Genomic DNA, 13,090 nt, shown 5'->3' with positions numbered 1-13,090 from the left:
TATTATTATTATTATTATTATCATTATTATTATTATTATCATTATTATCATTATTATCATTATTATTATTGTTGGTGGTGGTGGTGTTGCGATTGCTACAGGGTCCTGGGAAGATTTTTTTTTCAAGGGGTGCTGTTTAAATTTGACAAGCAAAAAAAAAAAAAAGGGGGGGGGCACAAAATGGAGGTGCTATGGTCAAATTTCTGAAAATTTAGCATACCTTCCAGATTTCAAGGGGATGCTACCTAGTATGGTGAATTCTATGCGCAGCATCCCCGCTTCCCATGTGATGCATTACTTTCACCATTATCATCATTATCATAAATTATTGTTCATGTAAATTAACATTATATGGTAATGATAAATTATGGTAAATAGTATAACCATCATTATTATAATTTCCAATACCATCGTTGCCGTTGACAATGTAATATATGTGCTGCTGTTTAATTTGTCACTACTTCTAAATTGACAATGCAATAACCATTGATTCCTCAACCACAATAGTAATTTATCATTGCATCAAAGTGTATAACCCATTCTAGAATGAATGTGATCTAGCCTTTAAAAACAGGATTTAAATGTCATTCCTAGTTGCCAAAATTCAAGTGCAAAACAATTCGATTACTTCCAGGACCCCATCACTGCTATCAAAATCCACAAATTGTCTTAGAGGAAAGCGGATCTATGAGTTTTATTATATATTATTTTAATTGAACTCTGATGGAAAAATATTTCCCCAAATCGCTATTTTTTTGTTAAGCCGCAGTTCAATTCGTTGCCAAGTATTATGATATTTGCTCTGAGTCATAAAGTCAAATTCAGATTGGATTGTTTTATGCAGTCGTCATAAGAGAATGCCAACGATCAGGAACATACACAATTTTCATACAAATTTGGGAAATCTATCCAAAGCGGAAAGCCCCCCTTCCATTCACACAATGATTTATTTAAAAGATCATTATCCTAAAAACCATTCGGGAGTCGTCTCGTTTTACATGTTTAGTATGGGATCAGAAAGGGGTCACATGGCGCCATCTCCCTCCATTAATTGCTATTATCTCACTGTTATTACTTATCTTGAATAATAAAATGCGACAAACATTACAAGGGTCAAACAGTTTGGAACGTCATGAGAATGGAATATTACATTAGTTATATATAGCATGAAACGTTCTAATTCGAAAGTATAACTTAAAATATACAAACCCATAAATTTCTTTAAAAAGACCCTTTCCGAATTCAAGGAATAATAGAGATATCACGGATCAAAATATGCCCCTTTTCACACAAAACTCATGAATGTCATTAACGCATGAATAATTAATCATGGAAATGGATGGACGCAGAATAGAGCGAGAGTTGTTAAATATAGTCTCCTCATAATAGAGAGTTTTTGCAACAGCTACGCGGACGCTTTCTAGAACGTAAAGAATCTATTGTCAAAATCCCTTCATGACAATGAAGCCTTTGTCGAGGGTCGATGAGTCTGAACATCAGTCTTCGTCCGTGACTCTGGACAAATGACATATTTACAATTTTCGTCAGCTCCGAAACGTCGGACGAAAATGCTGTTCCTATTTACCAACTTTTGACAAAGACCTCCCATGTTTTCATTGTGATTTGAATTGTATTTGCAATGCATTTGCTGCGTACTAGGATTGATTCTGTGCCGCAGTGCGAAAACTCCTGGGTCGCGGTCTTACAAAAAGTTGCGATTGATCCAATCGACCACAACTATGGAAAGCCAGAAACATCAATATCTAAAGTGTATGTTTGTTTCAAAATATTTTATCAATGTGATGTACATTCCTGTACCATTGTTTTCTTGAAAAATCGGTGTGCTTTTTTCTTTGTTTACAAAAGACATAGTGCAAATTTCCTGTAGAAAAAATTGTGACATTGATAAATTTCCATAATAGTTGAGGTTGATCGGATCAATCGTAACTCTTTGTAAGACGGGGCCCAGATGACAAACAGATTGCAAAATGAGACAGTAGAAGGAAGGGAGTGTGAAATATGCAAATGTTTACTTGTGGGCGTGTGAAGACAAATTTCCAGTTGGAAATTATTTAAAAAAATGTTTCAGAAGCGGTATAATCTAATGGCATCGACAAAGATTCGGTTTACTTAAGGAGATAAAAAAAATCATCAGGTGCGATGACACTAAAAGTGTGTCGAAAGGGGTATAGCATAGCGGCAACATCAGCCGAATAGCGAAATGCAAGAATCTGTTCGCGCGCGAACATTAGACCCTAAATTTGCCTCGAAATATCATAGACAGCGGTCGGGACGTCACTATTAACAAGACAGGTATAGCAAGGGAACTTCTTTTCCGCCTAAATGAGGAGCATTTCCTATGTTAATATCGTCTGCTCTTTAAGAAGAGTCACCATGGGAAGTAATTATGTCAAATCGCAGGGGGTGGCATTAAGAGTGAACTACTTTTCCCTCGATTTTTCGATTCTTAGTCACTTCACTCGTCTCATGGTCCTCCATTTTACTTCATTACAAACTTTTTTTAATCAGTCATGTTAATTATTAAGGACATAAGCATAAAAAGTCAATTATTCTACTTCTAATTATACATTCTCGTTTATAAATACAATGATTAACATGTAAACCCATATGCAATTTGATATTTTTGCTCTCATTTTCCTCACGACTCTACTGACGTAACTATAAAGCTATATCATAAGCGGGAGTAAAAACGAAGTTTGTTTTGTATCTTGTAACTATGGAACTTGTCACGATGGCAACATAGCTGCAAAACTTTTTGGTTATCTGATTTGGATGGAAATGCAACTCTTTTACTATCCTTTGTCTGGATGCTCAGCCCCGTAGATAGAAGCAAAGAAATGAAGAATAAGGCAAACTAAAGACTTTTTAGCTGTTCCTCAAGGGTATTTGCAAATATCCAGTGTTCTTCAGAGTGTCGTTCATGATGTCTAAGCAAGAATATAAAAAAGTGAAGACCCCGGCCCCCTCAAAAAAAAAAAAAAAATAAATAAATAAAGTGCTAACCCAAATCAAATGTTCATGGTAGAACATTTACCACAATTATAAGTTCTTTCTTTGTTTATGGACCCCGGGGGAGGGGGTTCATCACTTTACCTTATCATTGTCATCGTCAGATGGTTTGAGCAATGGAAATTGCTAATTTTGCCCTTCCTTATTCTATGCCTCGATAGGTGTTACTATTAATGTCAATATTGGCACGAATTTAATCTATAGAGAGTATTTCTCTAAACAGATAAAGGGATATCTTTAAGAAACAATTTCCTCTCCCATTATGCTTGTTTCCAACATGAAAGAGGCAAGGGATCTCCTTTCTATAAAGCTTCATCATATTTTGAGAAAAGGGGGAATCTTTGACGCATTTATATTTTTATCAAACACCTTCAACCCACACCCAATTAAATATAAAAAAAATGTGCCCGTAGCTAGGGATGCATGCACAAAGTTATGAAAAAAAAATCATTATTAATAGAAGGGCTATACGAATTCACTTTTTGGGGTTTGCATCAGGGATACCTTGTCGTATGCGATGGCGGATATGCTGTTTGGCAGCTCTTCCTGAATAAAAGTTCAACTCCCTCCTTTAGTCATCTTTTTTTCCATACAGAAAACTTCAACCCTTTCTTTTCTATTTTTTTTTTCAGTTTCCGTCTACGTGCTATTAATATAATTACGTTTCCATTAATCAAGCCAGGAGAAATTGTCGCAGGAGCAAATGTCTTGTCACCGAAATATATACATCCCAATTTTCCTATTGGATATAAAATTTTCCAGAAGAGACACATATCCACAGATATTTTTAGAACTAAAAACATGCAAGCTAATTATATTTCATTTGATTTAACAGTTTAATCAACTTTTCATTGTATTTATTTGTTTTTCCCCTCTTCGTTATTTTCAAAGGTCGCGTGTTGCCTTAAAGGTACACTCTAAAAAATGAAATTTTAAATAAACATTAATTTTTAGAGGTTAAAGGAGTGACAACCACTTCCATATGTAATATCCAACCTTGCATAAAGCTAAATCCAACAGTTTAAGCGTTGTGTCGAACAATTTAAGGTGGTTAATACAACATTTAGAAAAGATTGTCACTCCTCCAATTGTTGATTTAAGATTTAATTTTTAGGGTGTAATAATAAATAATGTCAGAAAAGCTAGATATAAATGTCGATAAGATTTCGGTTAGAAATTGTTTGAGTAACTTTGCAAAATGTATATTCAGAAAGTATTTTTTTACAATGAAGTACGATACCATTCCCTTTTCTATCGTTTTATTTCAACCTATATCATGTCCTAAATTTTAGTCTACACCAACAACAAAATTAAATCACGATTAAAAAAAATCTATTTGAGGGAGCCCTTTACATCGCAACAATACGAGACATTGTTCAATTTTTTTACAATGAACTTTGCCAAAATAATCAACACTTTGATTGTGGGCATCAACGGAAAGACAAAGACAGGTTGATTGTTTACAAACATGATCGAATATTATCTCATTCTCATACGTATATATCACTCAACTTTATTCACAAAAAGGAAACAACAAGGAGCATAAAAATCAATAAAAAACATTCCATTTCAATATCAGCGCAACAACATGAAGTAAATCAATTAATCATCCTCTCCAAAGTACCCTCCTATGTTCCCTGTATATCGACACGCAAGACAAGTTGTTTACCATATCAAAAATATTATTTAGAGAATAAGGAGCTATAAAAAAAAAATACATGCACTTCCTGAACCTAATCACACAGGAGTGTACCATTAATTGTTTTAAAACTCAAAGTACAAATGATAAAGAACAAAAAAGTGCCATTTTGAAACCACAATTTCAATTGATCTTGCTCTCTTATTTCATCTAAGACACTTGTAAGTGGAACGCTTGTGACAGTCTCGCTTGCATTAGAGTAATTAAGTACAATTCATAATTGTCAAGCTTCAACAAACAGATGTATCCACTTATCAATACATAAATTGGTCCATGCAGAGTAACTGCCAAAAATGTGAAGAACCTTCTATTTTTTTTTTATAATTTTCATTTTTAATTCATTATGTTTTTAGGTACAATCATGCAGTAAACAATCGTTTGTGACTTTATTTTAATCTATTTGGTAGGGCATATGCTATATCGTGCCGGATATTTTGAGTTACCTTAGCTACCTCACAACAATTCTTGCTTCCGGCTTGTAACATCAATTAAACCTCTTAATTATCATAGACCATGGAGAAAGAATTAAAAACTTAACAAATAAAACATGAAATTTACGTGAGTTGAGTCACGGCGATCATTCTGCAATTTGCTAATTAACCTCGTGCTCTCTGTGTGACCTTTTTTGTTGCCGAATTGAGGATTACGTGTGGGAGGATATGATTACATAGCTATAAATTACTGTAGCTATAAATACACTTCGTGTCACGTGCAATACCCCCAATCAGTGGCACTAAGCAACTGCGGAACATGATCCCACAACCGCAGGGAATTAAGTGCTACATAATGTGTCTCAAGGGCACCATATGACTACTATTTCATTGATTTTTTTCTTATATCATTGAATGTAATCTTAAATTATTATGTTATCAATATATTATGTGCGATGTTTTCTTTTTTTCATATAGAATTGCTTATAGCCCACTGTAAAAGCGCTCGTCACTCTAACTATAGTTTAAAATTTCAAACAAGTTGTTCAAAAATTCTTAAACGATTTAAACAAATTAATACAATTTTTAAACAGTTTAAACAACATCTGGTTAGAGTGACGAGCTTAAAAAACGTGCTTATCTATTTTTGTTAACAGTTGCATATGCCATTAAAAAATCATTTTAGCCTGTTGTAATAGGAACATGGATAAACATAAATATGCTGACCTTGTTTATCCTGCATGTGTATAAATATGAATAAAAATATTAACAAATAAATGAATATTACATGAAATATACATGAAATACGACCACTAAATATGTGAAAACAATACCTGTATTCGTTTGAATGTTAATCGTACCAATGTCGTAAATTTATTCAAAATATTTTCTTTTGGAAGAGTCTCAGGTAGACATAATATAAGTTGAGTAAAAAACGATGCATATTATACTGAATCTGATAGGACTTGATTATCATACTACGATAGCAATGCGTCGAAGAAAAAATCCTTCTTTCAATTTACACCCCCTAATGGGAATGTTCTTTTTTGTTTCGTCATGAATTTCCGCAAAATAATTTTCTTCTGGCAATCTAAAATCATTTCCTGAAAATAGTATGTCATATCCTAACATTAGAGATTTATCCATAGAGATTTACTTTACAGTAGAAGATAACAGTAGCACTAGCGTACTGATGGGGGGGGGGGGGGGCTTGGAGGCTCTTGCCCCCCAGCCCCCAGATTTTTCACGACTAAGAAAAACAAAAGAAAAAAGGACAGAAATGGAAAGGGATAATGGTGAAATATGATACTATTTTCTGAACATAATGTCAAAATCTATCACAAACTTAGATTTTTGTAATAAAAATTCAAAATTTTTGCTCGCTCGCTTCGATCGCTCGCAACTTTTTATTAGTTTTATGCGATACGCCATATCGATCCCCCTATAAATGTTTGGCTCATTACGCCACTGAACAATAGTAAAGTGAAAAAAATATATCACTTATTCATTTTAAGAACAAATCCCACGTATATTCGCAACACTTCATCGTGTAAAATTACTGGAGACAGACTCTTTATTTTAAACAGGTTAGAATCTGGATAAAATCTTGTGATTTGCATTAGACTGAATGAATCTTAAAAATTGCTACAATTAAGTATTCATTGCAGTGATTACGGTTATGAGTTGAAGCAGAAAATAATATTTTATTTCAAATATTCATATTCGTATGAGTTTATAATTCGTTTCATACATTTATTTCAGTAATATCGCATAAACTTGATCCTCGATGGATTCATTTAGTATTCCACATAAAAATAAAACAAACGACTTAGTTTTTTCACAAAATACGATGTGCTTTTCAACAGGTGGTCAGTGACTTATTGATAGTCATATACAAAATATTCCAGTGATTGAAAAATTTATTCAAATACGTGTCTTTTTTCATCAATAGGAATGCATGCTCTATGTATTTCATATAGAATTTAGGTCATCAGCAATACAAATACTTCCAGCATTTCGTATGACATTTAGTACACTTTAAATTCCAAGGACTTTGGAATCGGCTGTGAATAGTGACCAGCCGAATTTTGAATTTATTGTTTAAATCTAAATCTAATATTCGGCTGGTCACTATTCACAGCCGATCTGGATTTATATTAAATCCTTGGAATTTAGCGTGTATATGGCAACATAAAGTAATAAATATTATTTCCGAATGTCTGGCAGCTGCTTTTCGGCGTAGACAGTACTTTCGACCCAGACCCGGACCATATACTCTGCAGGTAAATTAACAAAGACGGTATACTTGGGCCACTCCTTGTCACCGTAACACTCCTCCGTGTTCGAAGTACACATAAAATGGTAATCGTGCATGAGACTGACCCCAATCTTTTTCCAACACATGCCCATGAAGACGTCCTCCCAGGGGAACAGGGGTGTGGACAAAGCGGTACGAAACGTCGCCTCCACCAGGTCTGTGGACATGATGAACGCTGTACCCGAGAGGTACGGTGGGTACGTCGAAGCAGGGTAAAAATCCTCAGAGATGTGGTACTTCCCCCAGTCCCCGACCCTACTTCGGACAACCGGCATGTCAAGGTTCAGGTTCCCGATGACGACTCCATGAGAGGGCGCCCTAAGGATGAACGCCAGGATACGAGCCTTGTTGAGCATCGTATCGTCGTCGATTTTCATGGCAAACTTGGCGTGTCGACAATGCTCCGTCACCCATTTCAAACCCATGACAGTCTTCCTTGTCAGGTTTAAGTAGCTATCAATGAAATCTTCTTGGACAATATCGCCATAGATACGAGCCTCGGCGCTGATCTTGGCTTGCAGGACCGGATCGGCAGTTGCTCCCAACATGAACACTGTCCTGACGAGGGGTTCATCTGATACTTCCCAGGCTTGGCTGTTGCCGTACGTCACACGGACGTGGTCTCTTCTTTTCAGATTACCCAGAGCAGATGTCACAAATATAATCATGGGCACCCGTCGGGGCATTCCCCGATGGTCAAAGCAAATATTACGCGGGGTGTTCAACTGGGTGTAGGTATGAGAATCGGTTGGTTCCAACAAGTATGTACCCTTGTTGTATGCATCATCAAAAGGAGTTTTGTCCCTTTTCAAATCTTCCCGGCCTCTAATTAATCTAGGCATACTTGCTGCATCACGTAGCAATCCTGTATGATCACTGTCCTCAACTTTATGATGTACAAAGGGTCTTTGTCTGCGATTCTCTCTTTCGACTATGATGGCATTAACTGACGCCATTTTCATGAATAGTCCTGAATCTTCTCCAACAGGAGTAATTGATCTCCATGGTCTCCTCTGGTTTCGATCTCCACCAGTCCTCCTCATGCCAAACATAATGATAAATCCTAGTAATCCAAGGTAGATATATCGTCCAAATGCTGATCGCCATATTCTTAATTTCAACCACAATCTCATTGTGATTGGTCCAGAAACCTACATCTGAGTTGATGTACTCTCGGATATACTATTTCGTTGTCACCATCATGCTTTCATCGGTAAGCCAGAAGCACGGTTCAATGTTGCCGTGATTTTCACGTTGGCTTGTAGGTTCTTGATTTGTTTCTTGAGCAAAAATTTCGACCTTGTCGACAAAATGGTGCAAACAAATTTGTCGCGGCCGATTATCTAAAATGGGTTGAATTTCGCCATAATAATTATACCCTTTACATGTTTACTAGAAAACGAACGTTACAAAATTGACAAAGATGACGTTTTTAATCATGTCTCCTGTTAGTCCCGTCCTTGCTAAATATGGTTGGGTTGCATGAATTATTCGGCAATCTGACAGTGCCACACTCGAGGGATTCGTTTCAGCTATAGGCGGGAGCGGAAATCCAAAACCCCTTCTCAATAGTTGGAATTTGGCCAGGAAATTGCTACACTTTTTAGGAAGATCCCATGTGCGATGTCATTGTCTAGCCGTTAATGACGCTTAGAACATCCGGGCGGAGGTGTTAATGTGTTGACAGCAAATCTGCAATAACAGAAAAAAATTCTTTTGATACGAGTCTAATATAGATTCCTACAGATATTATGGATTGGAATTAATCGTGAAGATTATGTTGATACATTTATATGTTCATAGTATCTTTCGTCTGTAAAACAAAAACACACACTCTTAGAAAATTATCTTTCTTTGTTCCGTATGTGGAACCTTTAAAAGCTCTTCAAAGAAGCAGAATATGGTTCGAAACAAACCTTTTAGAACTATTTTTAGTTCTATAAGGAGCCTTTTCTTTCTTTATACAACATATGGGGTTCGTGATGGTGTGATAAAACAACCACGCCTAATATGTGATAGAACCACATAGGCTGTTATATAACATTAAAGGGTTCCTTATAGAACAAAAGTAAAAACAAAAACAATTGTTCTTACGGACTACTTAGAATCATTTTCTGCTTATTTGAAGAACCTTGAGTGGTTCCAAACGCGGGCAAATTAATGCTCCAATCAGCACTTTCTTAATCCTAAGATTACGTGATATGAGTCTGATATATCCTCATTATGAATAAAGAAGTGACGTAGTCATCTGCCTATTTATGACCTAAACAATATATTCATGTCATGTCTTAGTTTTTGAAAAGGTCTTTTATCTTGCCAAACATAAGTTTCGATTCTTAAGAAAGGGCCTCTTTGTAAATCAGTTCTATAACTGAAAGGGCTGCCCTGCGTAAATAAAACTGAAATAAAAAAATAAGATGTGCACCTAGAGCTTATTCCCTAGATGAATTCTATGCTGAGCTATGTTATGTTATTTTAGGGAACAAAAATGCACTTCCTACGCGTCAATGGATATTTGAAATGGTTTTGAAAAGGTTTCAAAATAACACCTCACTTATTGAAAACAAACCATATTCCTCAAGGAAAAAAACCGATGGGTGATACTAATAGCACTCTCATATTAACACCATGGATGCCTGAGTGCTAACTCATTAATGTTTGGTAGACTTGATAATTGGCATACTAACAGGGGAGATTTTGAAAACGTAACAATATCAGCCCTATTATTAAATCATTAGTCACGCTTCTCACTATCATTAGGCCGTGTCCCTCAACATGGCTGTTCGTACAATTTTTTTTCAATACATCCGGAGGGGAGATAGGGAGAATACGTCAGCTGTAAATACATAGATAAATTGAATATAATGGAGAAAAACGACCGAGCTGATACCAATGGCGTTTTTAATACTTTTAAAACCATACAGAAACATCTGATACATATTTTGATTGAATTTTTTTCTTCTAAGTTGCAATAACTGCAGATTTTGATTTTTTTTGGGGGGAGGGGGCAGTCAACATGTAAAAAGGTTTCAATTAACACACGCTCTTAAAATATTTACTTGGTATAGACTTGCATTTTCTAAAAATGAATTATCTCTGATTTATCTATTACAAACCTTTCTAAGAAGGGAAAGTGCATCGGAGTTTAGGTTAGAAATGTAAAAAAAAAGAAGATAGAATTACCGAACCACGAGCGAAAAGGGATTGCAGCAAAACAAAATAGCCCAAAAATGATGAAGACTTAATACAGTGTCAGTGTACTTTTTGACTAGAAAATGGGGAGAAATTAAAGATCTTAAAGAAGGCAAAATCAATCAGGAATTAGATACATCGCTTCGTTAAACGTAGAGTATAGTGTTTCAACTTACCGCTTAAATTGATCCATAACAAACTCAAGTTAGAGTCATTCACCATCATCAGATCGTTTTAGCATCTTTAATTCGTTCAAAACATTCTGATTATGGGATCAACTTTCAATCACCCTGTTACATAGCGTCGCCGCTGCTAAACAAAATGAAGAATGGCACAAAATCCATCCAAAGTTTGAATCGAAGTCGCATCACAGTCAACTCTATCGTTGTTAGGCCACTGGATCAAGTGAGTCTTCGTTTAAGGACTATGTCGGTGTCCATTTCATCCTTGACCTTATCCTCAGAAGTACGATCCTGGAGCACGATAAAGTGATCATGGTGATGGGTTTTTTTTTCCTATTCTGGTCCAGCAGCCGGCTTCTCTTAAATTCCGCCGTGCAACAAATCTGAGGATAGCAACCTCGTGACTAGGTCTCGCGGTCCCGTGCCCCTGACTCTTCTAACTCATTTCCGATCAAACCTTGCTGCTGCCTTATGTCGAGTTCACGCTCTTAACCTGGTTCTGTATGAAAAAGTAGGTAAGGGGTGTCTTGTGTAAATGCCAGGAAGCGGTCAGTGCGCATTGGTAATATGGTAAAATTAAACAAGGCAATAAACTGTTTAATAATTATTATTTTTACAAAATATGAGAATATTATTGCATGCTGCATGTTCACCTGATGTTAAGATGGTAGTAATGATTGGAGGAATGAAAATAAAAATTTACAGCGTTAATGGGGGCATGGAAGGACTTTCCCCCCTCGATGTCAAGTATCTGTATCGGTTTAACACTAATTGAAGATGACATGATGTGATGACTCGAATTATGGCGGATATCGGAGAGTATATGCTTGTGAGTGTATATGTCGGAGGTACTGTTTTTAGTCGATTTATAATAGGCAGTTTTCACATCAAACATTAAACATGGTAAATGAAATGAAAATGCCAAAATGACAAAGAACAGCTGCGAGGCCTTTGTCGAAAATTGGTGATCCGGAACAGCAATTTCGTTTGTGATGTCCAGTCGAGGGTGCCGGGAGTGAAAGATAAATCAACTACTTTTAGGCCTACTACTACTACTACTACTACTACTACTACTACTACTACTACTACTACTACTACTACTACTACTATGGCTACTACTTCTGCTACTACTACTACTGCTACTACTACTACTGCTACTACAACTACTACTACTACTATACTACTACTACTACTACTACTACTACTACTATACTACAACTACTACTACTACTACTACTACTACTACTACTACTACTACTACTACTACTATGGCTACTACTTCTGCTACTACTACTACTGCTACTACTACTACTATACTACAACAACTACTACTACTACTACTACTACTACTACTACTACTACTACTACTACTACTACTTCTACTACTACTACTACTACTACTACTATACTACAACTACTACTACTACTACTACTACTACTACTACTACTACTACTACTACTACTACTACTTCTACTACTACTACTACTACTACTACTACTACTACTACTACTACTACTACTACTACTACTACTTCTACTACTACTACTACTACTACTACTACTACTACTACTACGGCTACTACTAATGCTACTACTACTACTACTACTACTACTATACTACTTCTACTACTACTAAATAATTTTTTTTGAATACTCTTAAACAAAAAAAGTCGTGTGAATAATTTACCAATCGGAGGGTGTACATATGATTTTTCATGTTCATATTCTTTTTAGAATATGATATCAGATGGAGGATATAATCCTGTTCAAAGTCGAATGAATGGAAGAACACTGTAATATAAATAAGTTGGGAGCTATCACATTGTGCGAATAATCATTTCGCAGACACTAAATGAATATACACAGTAGTTAATCTGAGAACAATTAGTCAAAAGACTTCAGGTACGTAAAATAGTTATCTGTACTTTTTTATTGATTTCCTCTCAACAAAAGGCGCGGTATTTATCGATCTCAGTTAAAATAGACAAAATTGACAGGATACGAATACATTTATGGGGGAATAAAAATCCTATGAAAATTGATATCTTAAGGCTGAGAAAGAACTCTTATAGTTTTTCATATTTTCAATTTATTTGTTCTGCCAAATAATAAACGTCCTTTTTAATCAAGCGGTTGTTGTTTCAAGCAAGTATTAAAAGATTTTTTAACCTCATGTAATTTTTAATTTCCCTACGATAAGATTTATATATATTGTTACGTTTATATATTGTTAAATATT

At 35.5% G+C, this 13,090-nt stretch overlaps 1 protein-coding gene across 1 annotated transcript; it reads right to left on the bottom strand.

Moving 5' to 3' along the window:
• Positions 1 to 7,063: 7,063 nt before the first annotated feature.
• On the bottom strand, positions 7,064 to 11,351 carry LOC129265647 (beta-1,3-galactosyltransferase 1-like). Its single transcript, XM_054903618.2, has 2 exons — positions 10,846 to 11,351; positions 7,064 to 9,169 (listed from the first exon to the last, which is right to left on the bottom strand). Exon 2 carries the CDS (start codon positions 8,608 to 8,610, stop codon positions 7,366 to 7,368), a length of 1,245 nt encoding a protein of 414 aa, XP_054759593.2. The 5' UTR covers positions 8,611 to 9,169; positions 10,846 to 11,351; the 3' UTR covers positions 7,064 to 7,365.
• Between the last annotated feature and the right edge of the window lie 1,739 nt (positions 11,352 to 13,090).

The sequence above is a fragment of the Lytechinus pictus genome, chromosome 7 (assembly GCF_037042905.1).
Source record: "Lytechinus pictus isolate F3 Inbred chromosome 7, Lp3.0, whole genome shotgun sequence".
Lineage (NCBI taxonomy): Eukaryota > Metazoa > Echinodermata > Echinoidea > Temnopleuroida > Toxopneustidae > Lytechinus > Lytechinus pictus.
This window is presented reverse-complemented; position numbering and strand designations above follow the sequence as displayed.

Bases quoted from the DNA above. Each gene is read 5' to 3' on its own strand.
- LOC129265647 (XM_054903618.2), bottom strand. From the start codon at position 8,610: ATGAGATTGTGGTTGAAATTAAGAATATGGCGATCAGCATTTGGACGA.